General features: G+C 41.1%; 2 protein-coding genes across 2 annotated transcripts in view; both read right to left on the bottom strand.

The window, feature by feature from the left end:
• The window catches only part of LOC102297361 (WD repeat-containing protein 49), a 40,287-nt gene extending 14,531 nt beyond the window's left edge, over nt 1-25,756 (bottom strand). The window contains exons 1-13 of the mRNA XM_042219792.1: nt 25,082-25,756; nt 23,556-23,651; nt 22,360-22,668; nt 19,845-20,018; nt 19,229-19,318; nt 19,013-19,105; nt 17,545-17,716; nt 14,840-15,007; nt 13,100-13,248; nt 12,232-12,465; nt 11,737-11,901; nt 3,897-4,012; nt 573-703 (exon numbers count right to left, since the gene is read on the bottom strand). Of these exons, the coding sequence (XP_042075726.1) occupies nt 573-703; nt 3,897-4,012; nt 11,737-11,901; nt 12,232-12,465; nt 13,100-13,248; nt 14,840-15,007; nt 17,545-17,716; nt 19,013-19,105; nt 19,229-19,318; nt 19,845-20,018; nt 22,360-22,668; nt 23,556-23,636 (1,882 nt within the window). The 5' untranslated portion in view covers nt 23,637-23,651; nt 25,082-25,756. The remainder of the gene's footprint in view (nt 1-572; nt 704-3,896; nt 4,013-11,736; nt 11,902-12,231; nt 12,466-13,099; nt 13,249-14,839; nt 15,008-17,544; nt 17,717-19,012; nt 19,106-19,228; nt 19,319-19,844; nt 20,019-22,359; nt 22,669-23,555; nt 23,652-25,081) is intronic.
• Nucleotides 7,889-9,503, bottom strand: LOC121814334 (trichohyalin-like). Its single transcript, XM_042219793.1, has one exon. The coding sequence runs from the start codon at nt 9,338-9,340 to the stop codon at nt 7,943-7,945; it is 1,398 nt and encodes a 465-aa protein (XP_042075727.1). The 5' UTR covers nt 9,341-9,503; the 3' UTR covers nt 7,889-7,942.
• Nucleotides 25,757-25,764: the final 8 nt, after the last annotated feature.

The following is a 25,764-nucleotide window of genomic DNA, read 5'->3' as shown; positions in this document are numbered from 1 at the left end:
TTTTTTTTACTTATATTGTAGAGTTTTGTTGTGTTTATACTGTGGCTATTATTTGACGTTCAACAACAACAACAAAGAGAAAAAATCCAAAAATGCACACACACACACACACACACACACACACACACACACACACAGTACAGTTCTTTGATTGTGAATTCTGAGCTCTATTAAGTCTCTTTCTACCTTCACATGTGCACAAACACACACAAAACACACACACAGCCATTTCCAGCAGAGACAGAGAAGCGTGAAGCTTGAGTCCTTTGATAACAACACCACTTACTTTAATCAGCAGATAACTGCAGCCAGTTATTTTTCATTTAACTAAAGTCTGTTTTCTCAGATTCATTTTAATTTCCTAGCCTGTGTTTGTTTTTTTCCTCCTTTCTTCCAACTCTCTCTTCTACACAAGCTCTCGTTCTTATAACCTGTGAAAGCGTAATCGAAAAGGAAAGGTGCACACAAAAGCTACAGGCATGAATGCACACATGCATTGTTAATGACGCTTCTGTTACTGCAAAACTTTACTGAGTAAAAGAAACATTTACGTTGCATGTACAAACACACACCTGTCACTAGAGTCTGTGGGGGCTGGAACGCGGCACACAGTACAGCACCGCGATGCTGGAGTCCCCCCTTCCACTCACAGGGCTCAACAGTAGACTGCAAGAAGGAATGCAGGCGGAAAACTGTTAACTTCCTACAGAGGGACAAACACAGAGGGAAGAAAATGGTGTAAAAATGACACATATAAGACTCCAACACAGTTTTAAGATAAGATGCACACTGGACCATCATTATTAATTCTCTTTCTTTAGGCAGCATATGTGTTAATCAGGATACATGTTATATTAAATTATTATTATAATGATCATCAGTATCACTGACAGTTCGGAGCAGCCCTAGCAACAGTACTTGGTAGTTAGTTACACAGTAGTTACAGTACTGTGTAAAAGTATAGAGTCACTGTTGGAGTCAAATTGTTAAATGTTGCCATTATTGTACTTAAATTTGTAAGTCTTGGTTCAAACTGTATGATCAAAGACATTCTCCTGTTTCTATTGCCCTCCCCAGCCTGTTGAATGATGGGGAGGCTGTAGTGTTTTATTATAGGCACATCCTATGTGAAGGTTCTGTTTTCTTGTTTAGTAAACTTCCTGCCTTTATGACCATTTTGGTGAGCAGGAGGTCACACAAACGCACCCCCAAACAAAAACACACACACACTCACACTCACACACACACACACACACACACACACACACACACACACACACACACACACACACACACACACACACACAGTGTTTTAACCTTTTATAGGGGGGTTTACAATGAGTGTTTGTGTAAACTGTGTGTCACAGAAATAAAAGGCTGTAGGGGAAGCTGGTTCTTTGGACTCGCTTGACACCAACGGCAGAGGACTGCTGCCGTCCCTTCCCCTTGCTAGCATGTGAAAACCGGTTGAGCTGTTCGTCTTGCTTTGTTAACGGGGATAAGTCTCTAAACCAGCAGGGCCTGTAGAAGCGCAGACCCAACAGCCACCTCTCATTTTTTTTATATTATGCTGGGAAATAGGTGCAGCAAATACACATGGAAATACAGTAAATAAGGCAAAAAATAATCAAATTTACAAATCTCAGATGTTGAAAGTCTGTATTTGTTATGACAACGTTTATTCTTTAACACAACCTGAACTCTTATAGACAGGTTTCTTGTAGCTTGTAGTCTTCTGGACTAGTTCTCCAGGCTTCTTCAAGGACATTCGAAGGTCTTCTTTGAATGTCGGCTACCTGTTGTTCTGCTCTCTGTCAAGATGAATCCACACTGCTTCAGTGATGTTGAGGTCCAGCTCCAGGAGAGGCCAATCCATGACTGACAGTGTTTCATTGTGTCCCCATTTCCCTTCCTTAAGACGGCTTGTTGACAGCTACCCAGATAGTTTCTGATGAGGCTTCAGTGAACAGTTAATGGATCAACTAAAGGGTCAAATGCATCTCTTTGGGCCTTTGTCAGATTTTTTTTTTTCCTATTTCTTAAAGACATGACTTTCAGATAATATTCATCTGCTGTACATAGTATTTTTAGGCCCTCTAGGCCTTCCTTTTGTCCTCTACTTGTCCAGTTTCTTTAAATTACTTAAGGAAAGAATCTCAGCATGGATTAAATTGGAGGTGAAGGGAGCAGTGCAATGCGGGGCCATGTGTAGATCACAGCATGCTGAGATATGTCATTTTCAGCTAATAGTCCTTTGGGAATCACCTCGTTGGTGCAAAAATCCTATTTTATGCCTGTTGAACTGTGTTATCTTTGGGATTTTCTATAGATTCAACAAAGGAAATTGGAACAAATAATGTGCTTCTACGACAGGCTGCTAACAACAAAGTGCCAAAAGACACCATTTAAAATGTATCCTCTGCTAAGTTGTCTGTTATGTGGTTCATGTATTCGAGATCGGTGCCCTTTTTATGATTGCATGATTCATAGGTCAGTGTTAAGAGGCTTAACCTGGAGACCTACTGCGCACGTTAAAAATGCTACAATAAGGCGTGACTCCTTGGAAGGAAAATATAAAGATATGACGATTGGTCCAAGACTTTTACACAGAACTGTAGCAGGCTTATGTCCCACCCCCACCCCCCAAAGAAAAAAGTTTTATTTTGCTCATTTAAAAAAAGAAATAACTTGAATTTGAGTGCATTAAAGGTAATCATTATAGCATTAGCAGACTCATTTGTTTATTTTCCCAACAAAAATCATATTCATTTAATTTCACTACAAATTTTGAACCTCGCCATCCATGCTGCCCCCATCAAATTGCTTTTTTCCCCCCGTAGTCTGAAGAAACATTGCATTAATCAGCTATTTATTCCATAAATTATACCTCCTCTGCAACACATTCAAACTTTGCTTTACACCTGCAATGCATCAAGGCAGTGTTGGTAATGAACATGGAAGCAGTTCCTTTACACTACAGCGCTACAGGGGATATCATGAATATGCAACACTTTAATACTCATCATCTCAGGAGGACTTTTAGCACACCTGCAATGAGTTCTTCTTCTTTACTCTTTTGTTCTCTCATCACAGAACTTTTGCTTTTTATTGTTGAGCTGCTGCTGCATGTGAAATGAAATAATGATGCACTTTGGTTTCAAACTGAGAAGTATGTCTAGCAGTGGGATGTGGATATTTCAACCCGCGTGAGATCGCTTGAGAAGCCGAAGCTGATAGGACTTTGAATTGGATGCCATGTGACACAGCGCTATATGGATTAAACTGCGGTCTAGGCTGATGCGAAGAAACAGGAAATTATATGAGTAATGAAAGTCATAGCGGCACCATTTTCTTTTACTGCTGCTGATCTGTCGTCTATGTTCTCTTTACCACTGTGACTCCCCAGAGAGCGAGAAAGAGTGTGTCTGCGTGCGTGCGCGCGTCGGGATGTGTGCGCGCATGTGGCGATGAGACGGAAAGACAGAAAGAGAGCGAGTCGTATAACTTGATGATAGCACACTGCTGAGTTCAGCTCACTGGGTGTGAAATGATGATGATGATGAAGAGCAGATGTGATGTGAGTATAAAAAGAATAGACACACACACACACTATCACACAAATATGAGGTAGTGATAGTAAAGCAAATATGAGCGCCCTGGAGCGTTTTGACTTGTTAGGGTCCAGATGTCTGGTTGGCTCTGAGCTTTTGGCAGCCAGACAGAGCAAGAAAGGACAGAAACACACAAACACACACGCAGATGCTTTCACACACAGTCATTTTTACACACAGTTGTTCAGTGTTGTACATTATGGATTTAGTGTTTAAAATGAAACACAAATGAGCAAAACAACAATAATCAAAATAATAACATCTCTTAAATATATACACGACTACCTTTCCCAGCCCATCACCAGTATGCTTCTCTTCAGCAACAACACCTGAGAGAGTCTGACAGCACGACCCAGGCCGGCATTCATTCTGTGAAGGCAGCGGCCGTTAAAGTCCCACACCTGAAAAGAAGCCAAAATAACACTTAAATGCATTTGGACAACACGAAATGTTTTTAAAGTCTTTGGTACACCCTCAACTGCTCATTAATGCAAATATGTAATCACAAGACAGCAAGTCAGTGCATTTAGGCATATAGACGTGGTCAAGACAAGCTGCAGGAGTTCAAACTGAGAATCAGAATGAGGAAGAAAGGGGACTTAAGTGGCTCTGAATGTAGCATTGTTGTTGATGCCAGGTGGGCTGGTCTGAGTATTTCAGAAACTGCAAAACCACCTCTAGGGTTTAAAAAGAATGGTCCCAAAATGAGAAAATATCCAGTGAGTGGCAGCTTTGGGTAGAAATACTTGTTGTAACCACTTGTTACAACCAGTTAGTATATTTCTGAATGCACAACACGCTGAGCCTTGAACCAGATGGGCTACAGCAGCAGAAGATCACACCGGGTGCCACTCCTGACAACTAGGAGTAGGAAACCGAGGCTTCAGTTAACTCGGGCTCACCGAAACAGAAGATTGGATAAACATTGCCCGGAGGGAAGAGTTTCAATTTCTTCTGAAAAATTACGATGGTAGAGTCAGAATTTACCGTAAACAACAGGAAACCATGGCTCCGTCTTGCCTTGTTTTAACTCTTCAGGCTGGGGGTGGTGATGTAATCATGTGGGGATATTTTATTTTTGTACCCCTTAGTACCAGCTGGGCATAATTTAAACACCACAGCCTACCTGAATATTGTTGGTGACCATGTTCAGCCCTTTATGACCACAGTATACCCATCTTCTGATCCTCTGATCCTGCATTCTGATTAATCCAATAGAGCACTTCTGGGATGTGATGGAACAATAGATTCTCATCATGGATGAGCTGTGTGATGCTGTCATGTCCATGGACCAAAATCCCTGAGGACTGTTTTCAGGACCTTGCAGAATCTGTGCCATTGAAGCAGCTCTGAAGGCAAGCCAGTACTGGGAAGCTGCAGCTAACAAAGCGCCCAGTGGGTGTGTTGCTTAAGGAAATTTACTAGAAATGGAATTACAGCTTTATTTTCTTGTCTAAAAAAAGGATTTAAAAAAATAAATAAAACCAATGTGTGTTTTTCTACTTTTGAAAGTGTCATTTTTCCCCCCCCAAGGAGGGATAAGGCAACATGACATTAGGGCTTTAATCCCCCGTCACAGCTCAGGCACCATTTCTTCTTCTGTGTCCAATTTTACACGATGACGTACTTTGCGTCTTTGTTTGTGCAATTTCACAAAGAAACACTGATTGGCTCAATGGGGACACTGTAATTAAAAGGTCAAAATTTCACATTTGGAATGGCCCTAACTGCTACACAACGGGTTCATTGTTGATGAAAATTGGAGCGATGATGCATCGTGTTACTAATTGGCCCAGGGGGGGCCCTGCTTCTTCTGCTGAGAATGACTTGTGTGGTTGTTTCAAGCAGCGGTGCAAGTATTTCTGACGCTACTTGCACATGGATGCATTCTCACAAGGTCTCATGGGGTCAGAGAGCTGATGTGGTTGATTATATTGATTGCAAAAATGCATAATTATTTTATTTATTCGCAGAGAACTACTGCAGTAAGCTCAAAGTCATTAAAAACAGTCTCAGAATGCTACATATGGCAAGCTGTTTTCACATTTAATACATACACTGGATGTGTATTGCAGAAATCTGTCATTCAATTCTTCGGAGCCCAAAAAGAACATTTCAGATATCAACAAGGTCGTTGTCTCTCGGAGAAATGGTGTCCATTTAAGTGCACTGCACATTCTCTTTCAGATATTCTTAATTGCATTTTTCAAATCCAAAGTGAACATGGGCTGAATCTGCAGTGGAATTACTACTTGGAAAAACTCCCATTTTGCATATCTAAAATTAATTTCTGATTAGTCACAATTCCGACTGAAGATATATTTAATTCCCCTCAATTCGAGATAACTGCCTTTTCCTCATTATACGTTTTAAATGAGGGGTTAACTAGTCAGAATGAGGTTGTAGATATCTTGAGCTGTAATTCTAACTATTCAAAATGATGTTAATGATATCTCAGAGTTTCCTTTTCTATAGCTGAAATGTAATTATGGATATCTTGAATTAGAGTTTCCATTAGTTGAAATTACATGAGAAATAGCTGTAATTCAGTCAGAAGCTCCTTTGTGTGTGAAGCAGGGGCAGCTTGGGATCCAAACATAATGCCACTGCAAACATCTGGAAACAAATAACTTAGAAAACGAAATCTACTGAACAAAGCTCACAAGTGCTTCAAACTCCTGGATGATAAGCTCTTTTTATTACATGTTCAGTAATGATTAAAACTTATTATTATGTTTGAGATTCTCACAGCTGTTATTTTTGTAGTAAAAACTGGATTGCAAACATATGTGCTAGTCTGATTAGTCTGACTGAAATGATCCCACTACAATTTGGTAAAATATCAACATTAATATTTGTAACATTATTTCCAGACACTGAAACTTAACTAGAGCTTACTAAATGAGGAAATGGCTTGCCAGCTAAAAGATCTTTAAACTACCAACAAAGAAGAAACTGTGCAAGACGGGATTCTGCCCCGAGGAGATCTAGTGACAAACGACAGTGTAAGAAAACCGATTTTTCTCATAAATGAATATTTAGATCTAACGAATCTGTCCTGGGCCATGTTGGCCCAGAATTCTTAGTTTTCATGTAATTTTGTATTTTGTTCTTTATTTAGGCCATGGTTCCTGGGTTGCTCTGTTAAGTTGTTCCTTATTTGATTTCCCCTTGTGACTTTTACCCCCTGTGTGCCCCTCTGTATCTGTGAGCCCTCGTCTCCCCTCCTTGTGTTTCATTCAATGTTTTCCCCAGCCTGTTATGTCTGTGCTCTCTCTCTCCTGTCTGAACCTCTGTGTACTTCCTGTTTTACTTTGACAGTCTCTCGTCAGTATGCGTCATGTTGTGTTCACTCCTGCCCTGTCTCGTTACGATTATCTGTTTCAGCTGTGTTCCCCGTGTGCTCCCACTTCCTTCGTTAACCCTCTGTGTATTTATGTCCGCGTCTCCCTCAGTTCTGCGTTGCGTTCTCCCTCATGACTGTGTGCCCCTCCATGTGTTTCCTCGTGAGTCAGTTCCTTTATGATTTCCCAGTTTAGTTTCATATTATTATTAGAAATGGTTTATTTGAGCTTTGAGCTGAGATTCAGAGGTTTCTGTGGACACTGCTCATGTCAGCACTTATATTTCTAACCTTTTCTTATAACCGATTAAACATGATCTCCTCCCTTTTGCCCCCATTTTTGGTGGTGTAGGTACAAATGATCAGGCATGACATTCTCATAATAAATAAGATACTGCAAATAATTATTTCTGCATTTGTGCGATTGAAGTGAATTGAAAATGTGTATGAAATGACACTGTTTTAAAGATTTGGCCTAAATAATTTTGGAGTGAATGAGTCTAAACATGATGACCTAACTAGTGATACCCTGACACACACACACACACACACACACACACACACACACACACACACACACACACACACACACACACACACACAGCATGTTATGCCAGTTTCAGCTGAAACTATGTTTCAAACGCATATTCCGGGTTTTTAGTTCACACATTTATGAGGCTTCAAGAAGAAAATAAAAGACAGATCTGAATGTTTGAAAATGTTTTGGAAAGATTCTGTAAAGATGAGATGAAAAATACTCAAAGGATAAATTTAATTGGTTTATTATTTAGATAAGTTGAAAAAAGTAAAAGCTAGTAAATGAAGAAAAAAGGTAAAATGAAGTAATAATGAAAAAAGTTAAACAAGTAAATGAAGAAAAAAGGCAGAGGAGAGAAAACCCCAACAATCCCCTCTGAGCAAGCACTTGGCGACAGTGGGGAGGAAAAACTGCCTTTATAACGGGCAGAAACCTCCGGCAGAACCAGGCTCAGGAGGGGACAGTCAACTGCCTGGACTGGTTGGGGGGGTTAACAGAGGTGGAGCAAGACGAGGCTACATCAGGTGAGGAAGCAGTAGCGTCTCTCCTCTGGAACAAGCGGAACCATTTTTTCTTTTTTTTCCCATGCACTTTTCCACGAGCGCTTTTTTTTTCCAGGATGAGATTTCTCAGCTCATCGATGGTTTCTGCGTTTTGTTCTTCAAGTTTCTCACATCTTTTTTCCACCTCTTCTAATGTTGCTTGTTCTTCTTCAAGCTTGTCTTTGAGTTGTTTGGATGTTGCCTCCTGTATCAGCTTGTCCTCGTGCATGTCTGCATTTCTCTGTTGGACCTCTTTGTGCTTGTCTTCTAACTGCTCGTTTCTTTTCTGGATTTCTTGGAGCGTGAGCTGCAGGTCTTCATGTATTTTGTCTTGTTGTTGTTTTTGCGCCTGCAATTGAGTGTTTTCACGCTTCAGGTTATTGAATTCCACCAAAATCCCCTTAATGAGCTCGGAGTTGTTTCTCGCTATCTGATCGATCCTTTTCTGCATCTGTGAGCACCGTTTCTCCAGTTTGTCCTTTTCTTCTTCCACTTTAGTTGCTTTGTCCTCCAGCTGATTACAAAACTCTTGCAGTTTTAGATTTTTAGACTCAAAGTCCTGGACGATGCGTTTTCCTTCTTTCAGTCTTTCTTGTTGTTGCTCTTTCTGTTGAAGAAGGTCTTTATTTTGGCGCAGTGTTTCATCCAGGCTTTCTTTCAGCATTCGGTATTTTTCCTGCATGCTCTTTAGTTCGTGCTGCATGTCTCGTTGCTTTTTGTCCTGCTCTTCCTTCTGTTGGAGGAATTTATTCTTTTCTTCCACAACTTCATGGAGCTGTCTTTGGAGGAGCCGATTTTTTCGGTCCATGTATTGGAGATCCCATTGTATCTTATCACTCATCGTTTTCTTGTCTTGGAGCAGGTTGGTCATTTCTTTTAGTTCTGCACTCTTTTGCCTGTTTTCTTTAATGAGGTGCACAATCTGCTCTCGGGTCTGAGCAAACTTGATTTGAATTTGAATTTTTATGTCCGGCTGACGCTGTTGTCTTTCTTCCAGCTCTTTATTTTGGGCTTCCATTTGTCTACACTTGTCCTCCAGTTGAAGTTTCTCTTCTTCAATTAGTTGCATTTTTTTCTGGAGAAGGTAGTTTTCCTTCCTACTCTCCTCTAAAGCCCTTTGGAAGGATGAGACACCATTTGGGGAAATTGGCCGGCCACGCCAGGAAGGACAGGGGGCGTAATCTTTTTGAATTGGTGGTTTTTTTCTTGGAAACATGTTGGAGTTTCTATATGATGACTTTGAAGAGCTTTCCAAATGTTTCAAAGGAGCTTGCAAAGAAACTGCAGAGAGAACCTTCACAGACATCTTTCCAAATGTTTCTGTGGTGAACGTTTTGTAGGCTGCAAACACAGATGCTGCTAAAACGAACTAAAACTTGCTGTTTCTCACCCCTACTTAAGGAAAAACATCAAAGGACTTAAGATTCTTAAATTTCCCTATGACATCATCACTCCCTAAGCCAATGAGATTGTCACAAGACATTTTGGATTTGTTGTTGTCGTCGTTGTTTTTTGTTTTTGTTTTTTTGGTCCCGTTTGGATCTTTAGCCATCAGAATTGTTGTCTTAAGGCCAAGAAAGATGCCAAGCGGATTTACTTTTCCAAGTGAATCATCATGGCCTTGCTAAGTGATTGTATATGCAGGGAAAAGCACTCCATGTGTCACAATATGTACTGTTGGGCTCAATTTTTTTGGACAATGACACAGTTTAATAAATAAACAAATAAAGCATAAGAAGCGTTGAATTCGTATTTTTATTGCTTTTCATTGTAATTTCATGTATGAGGTCCAATGAGATATCAGTGCAAGTTAGGGACAAAAACCAATGGCTGAAAAATCCATCCATCCATTCGCTTCCGCTTATCCTTTTCAGGGTCGCGGGGGGCGCTGGAGCCTATCCCAGCTGTCACAGGGCGAGAGGCGGGGTACACCCTGGACAGGTTGCCAGTCTGTCGCAGGGCCCAAAAAATCGTTCAGCAAAAACTTTAGGAAGGATTAAATCAACAACATGGTTCATTCTTAAGCGGAAGAATGCTCAGCAACACCAAAAAGGCCTGACAGACCACAGAAGACACATAAAGTGCATGATGACAGAATTATTTCCATGGTTAAATAAAACAATTTCACAGCATTTAACCAAGTTGTGATCTCTCTCAGAGAGGCACGACTGCCTGTCAGCTCTGTTAAGATGTAAGATGTCGGCTGCCAGTGGAACCCAGTCACTAGTGTTTATTGATGTGAGTGTTAACTGTGTGAAGTGTACAGGACTATACTTTCTGCTCAGATTCAGCCAAACACTGTATAACTGATCAGAGTTTCACAGTATAAATGGATAATGACTCATTGCATACCTTGAAAGTCACCCAAGAGTTTCTCAAGACAAAAGAAACAGGATATATCAGTCACCTGATCTAAACCCAGCAATGCAGCTTTTCAGTTACTGAATAAAAACGTGAATGCAGAGAGACCCACAAACAAGCAGCAACTGAAGGTGGACCGGCAGAGCGACTCAAGGGAGCAAACGTAGCATTTGTTCACGTCCACGTTCTAGACATCAGGCAGTCATCGACTGCAAAGGATTTTCATCCAACTCTTAAAAATAATACTTCCAGTTAAAATTACGTTAGATTGTCCCGTTACCTTCGAGCTACTGTTTATGTATTAACAGCATTAACTGTCCTAAATTGGTAAAACAAAATGTTGGTCAAACCCCTTGAATTTCAATCACATCTGGATTTTTTTGATGTAATATTCACTGTGGCGGTGTACAGAGGCAGGATTACACATTATAGCATATCCTGCAAACCCTGAAAAATGTAAATGAGATCAGTAAGATTTGATTCTGTCATGATTAGGCTGTGTGCAGGCAGGATGAGGACCCAAACGCAAGCTCATGGAGGCAGGAATGAACTCAAAACACAGTGTTATTGCTGACGGAAGTTAAGGCGATACAAAATAAAGTATTATTTCATATTAATGAAGATATAAACTTGTAAAAAAAACAAAACTTAATATTGTAAAGTGATAAAATAACAATACAGCAAACAAAAAATATTCTTCCTCACACTGAAAAATATTCAGCATTGCCATAAAGCGCCCACATCAGCTTGACACAGCTAGAGATACAAATGGGAACACTAAATGATATTGCTAAATCTAAATTCTTAGGAATATTGTTTGTCTTACAACATATATCATCTGATAATCACCTCTGATAGTCTCCAACACCTGAGCAAAAACACTATTTGAATTCACAGTGATCCAGTGGGGAATTGGCAAGTACCTTTAGACCCATTAGACACAAACACCAACCATTTTACCATTTTCGGGGGGAAATTTGTGCCAGTTTGTCAAAAAGCTGGTGTTGTCCCTTCAAATCCACGTTTGGCCATTAGCCAACAGTTAATCACACAATAATCTAACACAGTGAGCCGCAGCTGATGTAAATGTAACCATGCTGGTTTGCAGCTGCACACATCTATTTTGTAGTGCCCATATCAGGAGTAAATACAACAATTTCCTAGAAACATTGTCCTAAAAAGCTGCTACTCCACATTAATTCACACTTTAATTTTGCATTTCACTCAGGCTTTAACATTTCCATGAGGACTAGCCGGCAGCTGTACTGTGCATCTTCATATCCGTACAAATCCGTGTGTGTGTGTGTGTGTGTGTGCGTGTGCGTACGCCTGTCCACCTACTTTGACCTCTCCGTCGGCGCCCGCGGTAAACAGTCGGGTCTGCGTAACGTCTAGGGCCATGGTGGAGATCTCAGCATCACCATGGCAACGGTGGAACTGCTTGACCTTTTGTCCTGTGTCAGTCAGCCAGAAGATCACAGAGGAGGCAGAGTCGCTGCTGACTACCTGCAGAGAGTTTGATCCATGTTATGCTACAGCAAAGGCGCTAATGCATTCTTTAATGATGCTCACATAACCAATCCATTCTCCACGCTTATTTTAGCGCTAAGCCACCGCTGAAGAATACATAATGGGAACAAGAGGAGGAAGAAAAACACGAGTGTCGCACAATAGGTGCTCATTTTCACTTGTTTGGTGTCTGCTGCCGCGTCAGTGGGAAACAGCTTGTTAAGAGGAGTGAGAAGAACTGGAGAACTTACCTATTGTACTAATTGTACATGTGGAAACACAAAGAAATAAAACAGCAGGTCACAGAAGACCATGTCACTGGCATACCTGTCTGAACCGACTGTTATACAGCACACAGGTAACAGGACGTTCATGGCTACTGGTCTTCTTCTCCTCCCTCTTGGATTCCAGCAGGAGAAGCAGGCTGTTGAATGAAAGCACAAGGTGCTGGCGCTCCTCATTGAGAAACAGGAAGGGGTGTGTGTCCCCCTGTATGTTTGGAAAGACACCGGCCAGACGGTGTGTGCACAGCTGGCTGGACACATCCCACAGACAGAGCACCTGGAAGGATAATAAGGGCTCTTATGTGTCTGTGCTTAAGGGCAGATATTTTGGTACATATCCACATGTTCCTAAAAAAGAAAAGTGCCACTAAAAGCTATCGCTCCTACAAAAAAAACTTTTATTCAGTGATTACCAAGCAAATACATCGTTGCACCATGAAGAACTGCTCCTCTGGTTGCAGTTTTAGTGGCCATATTGCTTCTAACGGCAATAACATGCCTGTCGCTGCTCCAGAAATTCTTTCAGAGTGAACTGAGGTAAAGCCTTCAGAGTTTCTTGCAGTGGCAGATGGTGTTTGAGCAGAGGCAGATGGAACATAAATCACTTCTAAAATATTCATTCTCTTCAGAAAAGCCAAAGAGAAGGCAAACATGCACGGTGCTACAACAGGGAGAGGAAAGGCAACAGAAGCACCAACATCCTCTTTGCATCAGAAAATAAAACAAGGCTTTAAAAGAAACACCAGCTGACAGTGGCAAGAAAAATGTGAAACAGGCTCGTCCCCAACACCTCGTTCGTCTGCAGTAATTAAAGCAAGGAATAACAATTAATATTACAATTACGGGGCTCTTCATCTCTACATTATCTGCACTAGTAGCGGGTCTGCGCACCCACTGAAGGGCACTCCTACCTTATCTTGGGAGTAGCTGAGGAGTTGTTGCTTGGTCTGCAGGAAGCAGACAGCAATGACGGGGCTTGTGTGTCCACCAAGGGCGCACGCCGGCTCAGAGGTCACGTAAGGATTCCACAGCAAGACGTGATGATCCACACCTGCTGTGGCTACAACCAATCAGAGGCACCATTCAGACCTGGAAGTAACAGGCTTCTTTGTGATCCTAACACAAGCAGACAGCTCCAGGCATGTTAGTTCACACCTGGCATAAGAATGCATGTCCAGTGTCTTCCGGTGACTTTTCCTCTCTATATGGAGATAATCATTTACATGACTTCTGTTTGCAAATGAAGATCAAATGCCCGCACGGGTCCCCTCCAAGTCAAATCCACCCCACCATGAGCCCACCTGTGATTAAACAAACAGGTTTACTCACTATTTATTTATTTACATGCACAGTTGGCCAACAGCCTTATGCAAAAATCTGTCAGATCTCAGTGCATTCCGACTTGGAGATAACTGCATGTTGATTCTGGTAGCAGGTCCAGTCAAACGTAGGTTTCAGAAATGGACTTGTGCCGGACTTTGATCTCGAGTCTTCGCAAATCGAAATTATGTAAAGCTCACTCGCATACAGAGCGGGGTAGTGAGATCCAATTACAGGTGGTCATTCAAGATGCATTTTAATCCCAAGGGTGAACTGACTGATCATCAAAAGAGACATCTCAGTGCCAGGTCTGAACAGCTCCCAAATTAGCGGAGAGATTAATTGCAGTTATTTCCAGGGAACAATACCGCTCTCAGCCCCCTCCACCACCACAACCAATTTACTGTTCAATGAGGCATTTGACAGTTTTGATGATGCATTGTTAGTAAATTTAAGTTGATTGATTGAGAAATGTAAAAGCATTCACGTTTTTGCAATTATTTAGAAGCACATGGTATGGTACATTAGACATTTAATAGATAGTGTACAATCATTAGAGGTTTTTTTGTTTTTTTATGTTGAGCATGTAAAACCTCCAAGTTAAACCTGAAATGAAAACCTTCAAGTGAATAAATATGATTCATATACACTCATGGTAAAAACAAAGTGCAGCCTCTTTCATTCAAGGTTCTATCAGGCATAATAAAAAGGTAGCTAAATATAATCTGAGGTTAATACAGCCTTAAATGAACAACAACAGACAAAATGACAAAACATGACATATTACACTGTGTACAACCTTACTGCTTCCATAGGAATTAAGAAGGTAATTAGCAGCCAGGTGCTAATAATCAAATGTACTTGATTAAGTGACCATTTGCATGTAAAAGCAGAAGGTTTTGGCCATAATGCACAGCGCCATGAACGCAAGCATACTTAGTGTCGAGCACGGTGGTGGAGGGCTGATGATCTGAGCTTGTTTTGCAGTCACAGGACCTTAGGATCATTGAGTGGACAATGAACTGAATACTAACATATTAGAGTCACATGTGAGGCCATCTGTCTGACAGCTAAAGCTCGTCATCCAGAACAGTGATGCTTTGAATCATGAGGAGCACATAGTTTTTTTACATACTTCTGCATTTTATCTCAGTTTTTGTGAAATAAATAATGTCAGTCTTCATCTGAGGTTGCATTTGCCAAATTTCAATTCGTAGTAAGGACCAAATTATTTTTATCATGTCGTAATACCTAAAACCTTGAAAATTACATTTTACCATGACTCTATGTCATCATACTTTATGTTGTACAGCCACTTCGTTTGGACCCACCTAACAGGCCGAGTCCAATATGGAAGTCGACGTCCCACACACCGTCCTTTGTAGAGTAAGAAGTGATTCGTAGGCTCGTGCTTTCCTTTTCCCTCCAGCCAATCACGATGCTGCTCTGTGGTGCGATGCTGCACGACACAAAGGCCTCAAGTGAGCCCAGGTAACGCACTGCAAGAGGCATAATAGTCAGAAAAGTGAAAGTAAATCAGAAGTGGCATACTGTAGTTAGCTTGACTCCATCCAGAAAAAAGCAAGTAGATAGTATAACATTATATTAACATTTCTGCAGTTTATGTCATTGTAAAATTCTGCTTTAGCATTAGGAGCTGCTTATTTGTCATCGTCTTCCAATCCACAATAACTACAACTGGTTTCATCATAAAGGAAAAGCTGTATGGCTTGTACAAACACAGCAATAGGCTTTTTATCTACAAGCTAATTTCAAGAGAAGAAAATAATCCTAAACAATAGCTGCTGCCTTCCTGTGTAAACAGCAAAAGTTACTGGCAGAGTGACTAAATTAGTTTCAAACTTGACAAATTCAATATAAAAACAACATTGCAACATATTTTGATGATGACACACTGCTCATTTTCTTTCATTTCCTCAAATTATATCCTTCTCCTTGCTGATGCCAAAATGCTCTCACTAGCACGGCTCCAAAGGATATCCATCCACTCTCTGAAACGGTTGCGCTAAATGTGCAATGACCGCAGCCGTATAGTAAACCGACCAATTCTCAGGAGCTCAATATAGCATAGAATTAGGCGGTTATGATTTGCTCACTGGTATTACAGAAAACGTAATGGATCTTGCATCACCATCTATCTCAATTAAGACTTTGATTGAGATCGGCTAAATTGGTTGCCACATGTCTCTATTAGAGGCTGCTTAACTTTCAAAGCCTGCACAAGCTAAGGGATGGTTTTGAGATGGCATGTGACAAGTCGTAGGTCAAACACTGGCTGGAGAGCTTGGGGCAAATAATTATATCTGAATACACTTCACGCATTCCCATCTTTGCTCCGCTCCGTGAATTTAAGAGATTAGTGGATTTTCAGACAGCGCGTTGTGACTCATCATTGATTAATGATCCCTTCTCTTATTCATTGACAAGCACAGCTCATCAAACTAGTTGTGATGCAGACTCAGATACAGAACATCTGCTTCCTTAGCCGTTGCTGCAGCTATTTTCGCACTTTCACTGCTGAGATTGGAAATAACACAGAAACAGCAGGAGTCATTGTGTGTTTATATCAAAGCAAACCTCTCGTGTTGTGCAATAAATCGCTGCACGTTATGGGAGATTTTTATGTTACCTACACGCTCTCTCCATCACTAACACACCCCTTCCTTGCACCTCTCATTCTTTGTCCTTATAGGACTGTTGTCCATCCCAATTTCCTCCTAATTTGCTCTCAATTTCCCCTCACTGATCCACCGCTGTCTCTCTCTCCTTCCTCTCCTCCTCTCTCTGGTGGCCCATGAGCCTGAAGGTTTGGAGGTCTGGATAACCAGGCATGTCTAATGGTACACAGCCCACTCATACTGCAGGGTGGGAAACTTCAAAAGAAAAAGCACCAGCACCCCAGAGGTATGCAAACACACACGCACATGCATTCACGCGGGCTGCCTTTACTTACAGTCAGAAATGACGACACACACGCCCACACACAAACAAGCGTGCTCTTGCCGATTCACGTGCATGTGCACACACAGATTGTAAAATTTTCATTTAACTAAAGCTTTTAATGTTTCGCCATTGTATCCTTTGTTTCCCCATTCTTTGTTATTCCTTTTTCCCCATTTATTGAGCTTATTTATACGTGCTTTATTCTTGTTTTCGCTTTTATCAGGATTCCCCCCCCCCTTTTCAACGAATCCAGCCTCAGAGCGTTGTCTCGGCTGAATCATTATCAAACAGCCCAATAACTCTTCAGAGAGCCTCTGTCCAAATGATGCAATCGAGATAAAACTAAGCGACCTCTTTGTTACCCACGCTGAGCTGCAGTGGGGTGGGGGGGATCTCAGCAAGCCAGACCTCAAGTTCCTGACTTTATATCAACAGTAAAAAGTCTGGCTAGGAAGAGAATGACTCAGGACTCACTGCATGTGTGTCAGCGTGCGTGCATCAGTGACCGGGACACACCCAGGCGTTTTCATTGTGTTGCATAAGCTGTTATTGCAACGACACCGGAGAGGTGACCAAGCAAGCCTGTGGCTCTCATCCCAGGTGTGAAGGGTAAAGTGTGTGTGTCTGTGTTTGCGTGGGTGTGTTAAGTAGGTCTGACACCCAGAATGTGTTGTTTCTATCGGATATACTCCTGATTTCATTCTGACCTGATACTGGAGAGCTTCTTTTTTTTTTTTTTAACCTGAGGCTGAATACAGTTGTGCACAGGAATGACAAACAGAAGCATTTGGGTTCTGATTATCGCTGCTCATGCAGGCTATTTCAGCTGGCTCCTTCTTTTGCATACCATATGAAATAGCAGATGTGCAAACAGAGGAGTTTTCACTGGGACAAGACAGCAAAAGAGAAACTACAGCTGCAAGAAAGACATGAACTTTTACAAGAATGTTAGGTTATAATTAAAGAGAGAGGGGTTTGTTAGTATGCTTATGTCTCTTTGATGGTTTGTGTGTGTGTGTGTGTGTGTGTGTGTGTGTGTGTGTGTGTGTGTGTGTGTGTGTGTACTTTCTACCTTTTCTAACCCAGCCAGGCGCGTGTGCTTGGTGTGTCACGGTGTAACAGGAGCGGTGCTTGCCTTTGGCCAGATCATCCCAAAGGATGATGTCTGCTGAGTCAGAGTCTGTCCTCAGACTGAATCTCTCAAACAGGAAGAGCTGGGCTGAGGTGAAATATAAAGCACTGACCTGGGAATATACACAGACACTCACAGTCGTTGAGCAGTGGACCTGTTCGATTCAGATTTATTTATGTAGCGCCAAATCACAACAACAGGCGCTTACATTCACCTTACATTCTTTAGCTCATAGGGGGTCATTTTGCGACAGTGGGGAGGAAAAATGACTTTTTAACAGGAAGAAGCCTCCAGCAGAACCAGGCTCGCAGAGGATCAGCCATCTGCCGTCAGCGGTTGGGGGTGAGGGGAAAGAGAAAGAGAAGAAAGAGAGCATATGGAGGCAGGACAAAACAGACTAAGGGAGAGACAAGACAAGGATTTAATGACATGCTGCAGTGGTTTATAAATAGGGAGAGAAAAGAGGCAAGTGGAGCATAAGTGCTCATTGCATCACACAAAGTCCCATAGCAGCCTGAACCTATAGTAACATAATGAACACATATGTGGATAATGAGGATAACGCCTTCCTCTCTTGTTCTTTAGTAAACTAGTTCATGCATTTACTACTTCTAGGCTAGACTACTGTAATTCATTATTATCAAGATGTCCTAAAAACTCCCTAAAAAAGCCTTCAGTTGATCTAAAGAGTACTGGCAGGGACTAAAAAGAAAGAAACATATTTCTACCATATTGGCTTCTCTTCATTGGCTCGCTGTTAAATCCAGAATCAAATTTCAAATCCTTCTCGTCACATACAAGGTCTTGAATAATCAGCCCCCATCTTATGTGAAAGGCCTGGTGCCTGAATCACCCCATTAGAGCACTTTTTCTCTCAGACAGCAGGATATGTAAAAGTAGAATGGGAGCCAGAGCCTTCAGCTTTAAGGCCCCTCTTCTGTGGAACCAGATCCCGGTTTGGATTTGGGAGACAGACACCCTTTCTACATTTGAGATTAGGCTTAAAACTTTCATTTTTAATAAAGCATACAGTTAGAGCTGGACCCTGAATCTTCCACTAGCTATGCTGCTATAAGCGGCTGGGGTGTTTCTTTTTCACGCTCCATGTGTTTCTACAACACTCTGCATTTACTCATTAGTTATAAATTTCTCCTCCGTTGCAGCAGATGGGTGCCCCTCCCTGTGCCTGGTTCTGCTGGTGGTTTCTTCCTGTTAAAAGGGTGGGGTTTTTTTGCTTCCCACTGACGCCAAGTTCTTGCTCATATCTTCTGTGGATTATTGTAGGGTCTTTGCCTTACAATATAAAGTAACTTGAAGCGACTGCTTGTGATTTGGTGGCATATAAATAAAACTGAATTAAGTTCTTTTTCTTCTCAATCATTTGCTTTTCTTTGTATGTGTGTATTACCCGTCCTCCAATGTCTCCTATAGTGAGAACAGCCTGGTCAGGGTTACAGGGATCTACCCAGTAGTCTAGACACCAAGGAGTAAAGTTCAAGCCCTAGAGTAGATAAGAATATATGAGATATATTGCCAGTTCTTATGTTATTAATAATGCAATGGAATCAAGCTGATGGTAAAATGAAGATAACACAAAACACTAAAAAAAAAATCTCATTGTTACCTGGAGTTTACACTTGCAGCTGAAGGTCTTTTCACACACGAAGTCATAGAAACACACCTCTTTACTTGTGAAAGCCACAGCTATCTGAGACTAAAGAAAATGGGGTTTGTTAGAAAACACAGAAACATGGAGACATGCAACCTGTCCCTATTATATAACAAGGATTTAGCAGTTTGACAACTGTTAATTAATGCACAATGGGGGAAAAAAAAATCCTCATGTGTTATTCAACGCGGTTATACAATACAGAATATGGCATCCATAAATCTGTAGTTTAAAGAAATGCCAATTAAAACTTACAATCAATTATTGATGGTGTTATTACTAAAAAATGTATGTTTACTTTCTGATCTTTATGCACCAGCTTCGTGTCTGAAACGCAATTAACCAAAGCCACAGATCAATAATTCATTAATTGAGTGGAGTATTTGTTTATCTCTGTGCCATACAATATCTGCTCCATTAAATGAGGCTACTTATCAGTTATTAAATTATAAATCCATTTCTTTGAATAATATTTCTTGAACTACGCTTCAGGAGCCACGGTGCAGCAGTAATCGATGAGAGGACTGATTAATAGTTAGGTATGCATCTCTCAGTATGTTGATAGGTTCACCTTGTCCACGTTTTGCAGCAGCACCACATCTGTGACCCAGAGGTCCTTGGGTGCGACTGTGCTGTTCTGCAGTCGATGAGTGTGCAGAAGGGACATGTCCTCCGCATCCCGCAGTCCTACGTTTCCTCCTTTACTCACAGTGAGATACTGACCTGAACTCTGCAGGTACAGCACCTGAGGAGGCCAGAGGTTATTACAAGCAAAACATTTAAAGAAAATATCCACAGAAAGACTACAATTCACACTTCCCCGTAACACCAGCCTTTAGCTTTATGCCCCAATGAAGTTTGCTACATTAGAGAGTGGCGTTATTTATTAAAACCTGAGGAGACAGCTTTTAAAAACCAATTTAAAATATTAATTATGGCTTGAATTTTCCTCTTCTTGCTAGCTACTTTATAACCGCAGAACTACCCTAATATAAGTTCTCTAAAAATGAGCCCCTACTAAATCTTCCACTCATTGGATACAGGTGAATAAAAGGAGCCGTTCTGTGCTGAATCTAATAAAATTGAGAATTAATCATTACAGGAGTTATTGGGTGAACAAAACTTGGAGCTGCAAAAAATAAATTAATTCATTTTAAAAAGCTTGAAGCTGACTGCATCTAATGAGCAAGAGACAAAGTAGATCTTTGATGAAAGGTAGTTTATTAAAATTTCACCGCAGAGGTAAGAGGTCAGATGTTCTGCAACGTAATTGCTGTCTTCTCCCTTTTCACAGTGTACCTTTGTAAGATCTCCCAGATTCGCATGTCATTTTTCCATAATTATTATAATTACATATTGATATACAGCTGGTGAGTAACTGATACAATGCGTTTATCTGTAGTGCGAGTGAAGGGCTATCATTTTGGGGCTCTTTTAGCAGCTTTTTTGTTGCTTTAAAAGCTGGAAGACAAAAACTGTTATTCAATTTGAAGTATGTACCCAATGAAGTGTCGGTGAACCTGTAACTGCTAAATGGCAACAAAATAACTTTTGTATTTAGCAGTATATGGTATACTTTAGTACTTAAAGTGTTTCAGTGTATGCAATAGATTCCCATTTAGCTTGTAATAGGGAAAAGCAACATTCAGGAAGAAATGGTGGTAGATGAAACAAATAATATAGGACCATGTAAAATGGGCAGGTGCAAATACCTAGGAAACTCTGATGAGGACAAGAATTTCAGAAATAGCATGTTCTATGGGGTGCTGCTGGTTAGCAGCGCTGAGTGGTCAAATGAGGGACAGACTGTCCACAAGGTCTCGGGGATGTGCTTGTATTACTAAAACCTCACAATACTGGCACCAAGGGGTACTTATAGTCTTAGAACCATGCTATAGGCAGGTATCTTTGCTATTAAAGCTGTTGTGTTGCTCTGGCTCATCAGAGTTATGTGAAATATCAAACACCAGAAGTGATTTTGGGAGACAATTACATGACAGAGCAGCTCTAGAAGTGACTTTGAGGAAGAAAAAGATGCAAGATAATGTGTGTTCTAACTGTATGATCCATGTAATACTGCAATGTAATGTAATATAATATGAAAATAATATTACATGTTTACTGAGGCTCTTCCATCACATTATCGTCTCCTCAAAATCACTTCCATTATAGATAGATCGATCGATCGATCGATAGATAGACAGACAGACAGACAGACAGAGATAGCAGAAGCTCACAGATAGAGAGCTTCTGCTGTATTTTATTTAACATTTAATGTTCTTTTGCAGCATTTTTCTATTTGCTTGTGTTTTCTTAAGTTGCACTGCCCAACAGTTTGGTCTACAATTGTAGCAGACATAAAGCAAATATTAATATTTGGTGTTACCATTTAATGAATACAAGTCCAGAATTCACTCCTTTTAGCTCAGTTTTGGTCTTCACCAAGCCCTGAGTGAAATGTGTACAAAAAAATGCAAAAGCTGTAAGCTGTTGGTGGATTTAGTAACCACTTCCTGCTTTGCTACAAATTTGCCAGGGTTATAGATACAGTACATTGTTTCCATATTCTCTATTTGATACTTAACTAGTGGAGTAATGGTCAGAAATGAAAGCTATCTAAGCAACAATACTCTGCCTCTTTAAGGCTGTCAAACCTTCCAGGCACTTGGAAAACAACTGACACAACAGTCTGACATTTCGACATCCTCGGGATTGAAAGATTAAAGTGATGAGCCGTCACTTTATCCAAAGCGGTGGGGACTTCACACCGGCTGCTTCATTTACATATTAATTGATAGATGTTAAAGGAGTCCAGAGCCATTTATCTCCAAAGGAGTCAGCCATTTTGATGAGCAAGACCCTAATACTTTTTGAACGTTTCCTTCCACAATGTTTAATAATGTGCAATTCCATCCAGTCAGCAGAGTTTTGGATTCCCTAGACTGCCAATGTCAAAATGTTTTCAGATAACATGCAGAGGGTCATTGGTTTGGGGGGGAAAGAAAAGGGGGAAAAGGCAACATGCTATGACTCTCATAACAAACTTTTCTTCGTGTAAGTCTCTACTAGGTTAAAGGACCTTTTACCTTTTGAACAGGGTCTCGATGTGGACAGGTGAGGGTGCGTGGTGGCTTCCAGCAAGGCGCGCTAACAGTTTTGCTGTTCTTTAATTTATTGGAAAGCTCCATCAGCAGAAATGAGCACAGGCCTCCCCAGTCAATGCACTCTTTCTCCTTTGAGGTGTCGCTGTCCAGGAGGAGGCCACTGCGCTGCTGACTGAGAACCACGCTGTCAAACAAGAAGCCATATTCCTCCTCGGACCCGTGGCCAACTGATGACCAGGCAAGATCGATGAACTGAATTCGGGACAAGGAGCGGGATGCACCTGAGAAGTCCTGCATTCAACAGCAACAGGATTGTGAGATATTGCACAATCTTGGCACACAGCTGAATACAGCCAACTAGGGCACTCCCAGCATCAGCAAAGTTGGTCAATCATGAGTGTGGACTATGTAAAAGATGGAAATAGCTTCAGGCTATTTAAAGCCTCCCTTTTTTGCCTCCAAAGTACCCCCACTTTAAAGAAGTCCATGAGCACTTTAACCTCAGTAAACAATGTCTCCAATCTCTTTGAAACTGTTAGCTAAAACTAGTGCATCTCTTAGCTATTATAGTAAGGTATAAGACTAATACCTAAGGTTAGTTCCAAGTCTCAGTTATTGAAGCAAAGTATAAGACTGACAGCTAAGACTAGTTTCAAGTTTGAGCTATTGTAGTATGGTGTAAGGCTAATAGCTAAGATTAGCTTCAAGTCGTAGCGGTTGTAGCAAGGTGGTCATTTTGTAACATATGTACCCCATTTAGAATGGAACACACAATAAATCAAGGTGTGTTTAAGACTGTGGCTACACTGTGACAGGAAATTGGTGCAGTTCAGGGCATCACAAATAAGCGACTTACTTCTAGGTGGCTACCTCCATCTTTTATACATCAGTTATGAGAAGAACCCAAAAATTAGGGCAGTACTTGAACAAATTAACTTGACAAGCTGTAGCTACATACTCCAGTAAACTAAAAGTAAGTAGAACATACTCAAACCCTATGATTTCTTAGTAAATCCCTGAAGATTCCCTTGTTTGTATAGCACTTCTTATCAGATCTAAAGGTATGGTTCTATACTGTCAAAATTGGAGATAAATAATTTAACCCTGTTCTTTAAATGTGAAATAAAGGTGCTGTAATACAAGGCTGTCAATAGACTGACTTGAAATCAAAGACTCACAAGGAAAAGGTTCTGTAACTTTCTATAATCCTCAGCGTTCATTCTGCTTTCAAGCTGTGCCACCTCCATTCTCGTTCCCATGGTTACAGCTCAGACCTGTCAATCAATCAGCAATAAACCAGGTGAGGTCAAGGAGGTAAAATGCGTGTCTGTATGCAGGTTGGTGTGGAATAGGGAATACACACACACACACACACACACACACACACACACACACACACACACACACACACACACACACACACACACACACACCACTGAATAAAATAGATTTCCCAACGTCTATGTGTTACATGACAAAACAAGATGCACTCAGAATAATCCCTCAATAACCTGCCATATCTATTTCACATGGGTCGTCATGCCACCGTGATCATACAGCAAGGTCACAGCAGCAGCTTATTGTTGCCTCTTTTCACTGTTGGATAGCATGCAAAGCTTTACACTATTTTCCGAACTGCAAGACTTTAGGAAGTAGTCAAACAAGCCCCCCCCCAAAAGAAAATTTCTCAGAAAGGCAGCGGGTTGCCAAAGCATGTCGAGTCTGTCATATCTGTTAGTGTGAAATAAAATACAGTCAGATAGATGGAGAGAATAAAAGTGTGAATAAAAGGGAATGATTTCTGAAATTGCTCTGTGCTGAAATTAAAAGCACATTTGAAGTCAAAGGGAGAAAGTTTCTTTTTAACTCCAACTCTCCTACAAAACACTCCAAGGGGCAGCGGGGCGGCAAACACTGTTTCATTTTTAGCATGGCATAAACGTTTATGAGACAAATTCACTGGATGTGGCATCAAACTGAACAGATATTTAGATGACAGGCTGTGTAATGAAAGCAAAGGGAAAATAAATAAATAAATCAATGCTTTGCTGCAGCTATTATCTTTTTTTTATAACAGTGATGAACTGCAGTGTGATCTTGACATGATAGTTAAACCAGACAACAGGTTCGCAGTAGACTGCAAGATGACTTTAGACTACTGTAATATTTAAAAGAACACCGATACTCATGGGACAATTTCTTCACATCTTGTTTGTGAGCGTGATAACTTCTAATCAACCACATCCTGACTTGTTTTGTGGCACGCCGCTGGCTTCAGTCTGCATGCGACTGCACAGACGCAACTCTATAAAGAAAAATGAACACAGAAAGCTTGATGTGCCGTCCAAATTGCTGCTGCTTGAAAGGTAAGAGGCATTTCTTATGAATGCATCCACCTCTGGGAAAGACTCCTTTTGCAATCTTTTAGCAAACACACTTATCAGGGTTGCCTCTCCTCTTCCTGGATGGTCACTTTTGCTCCAGTTAGTCCTCTCAAAACTGTCACTGTAGTACTTCTGAGTTTTTAAAAGAACATGCAGTTAACTTGTCCGTCAACAAAGCATCTCAGCTCCTAACTGTGTAATGGCAGACCTGGCCTTCCAGTATACACATACCTCAAGTCAAGCATGTTTTCTTTTCAATCACAAAGTTCAAACAGTGAAACCAAACACAACTTTACACTTGATAACAAATTCAAACTTACCATTCAATTTCACCTCTCATTCTGTCATGGGTGTCTGTAGTATGTTGTCCCAAGAGTCCAGCTCTGAGGTGTTGGAAACACCACTTTCAAATGTGTGACATTTCAAACAAATCCTCACCTTCTGGCTATTCCGTCTTAGCAATGGCTGCCTCTCGTCTACAGGAGACTCGGCCGATTTGTGGCTGAAGTTTGTGTCCAGAGGTTATTCTAAGCTGGCAACGTGTAAGAAGCAATCAACGCCAACAGCCCTGACTGCAGGCACACACACCCACAGAGAGTTAACGAACTGCCCCCCAGTAGCCCAGACAGTGGCAGAGGCCACACACACACACAACAAATCTTTTATTATCCTTCACTCTTAAAGACTCGGGCTAAGTTTCCTGGCAACCGAGTAGTCAAAAAGAGTTGTGAGAGTTTGTGAGTCCAGGCCTATTGTCAGTATGCGTGCGCGTGTATCCTTTCTATTCTCAGATTAGGCACAGGAGCGAACATAATGTGTGTGAGAGTGAGGTGCAACAACGCCACATACAACAACACGATTCACACAAAGATTCCACGGCGACTGATAATAAAAGAAAAATACTGACGTGAACCTGAACAAAGATAAAATACACACAAAACAGCTTTACAGCATCATTCAAATGCCTGTTAGAGGGCATCCTGCAGGTCAATTGTTGCTATGC

Source organism: Haplochromis burtoni, unplaced genomic scaffold, assembly GCF_018398535.1.
Source record: "Haplochromis burtoni strain Fernald_Lab_line unplaced genomic scaffold, NCSU_Asbu1 Contig_38, whole genome shotgun sequence".
NCBI lineage: Eukaryota > Metazoa > Chordata > Actinopteri > Cichliformes > Cichlidae > Haplochromis > Haplochromis burtoni.
Note: the sequence above shows the minus strand (reverse complement) of the source record. Positions and strands in the feature narration are given on the sequence as shown.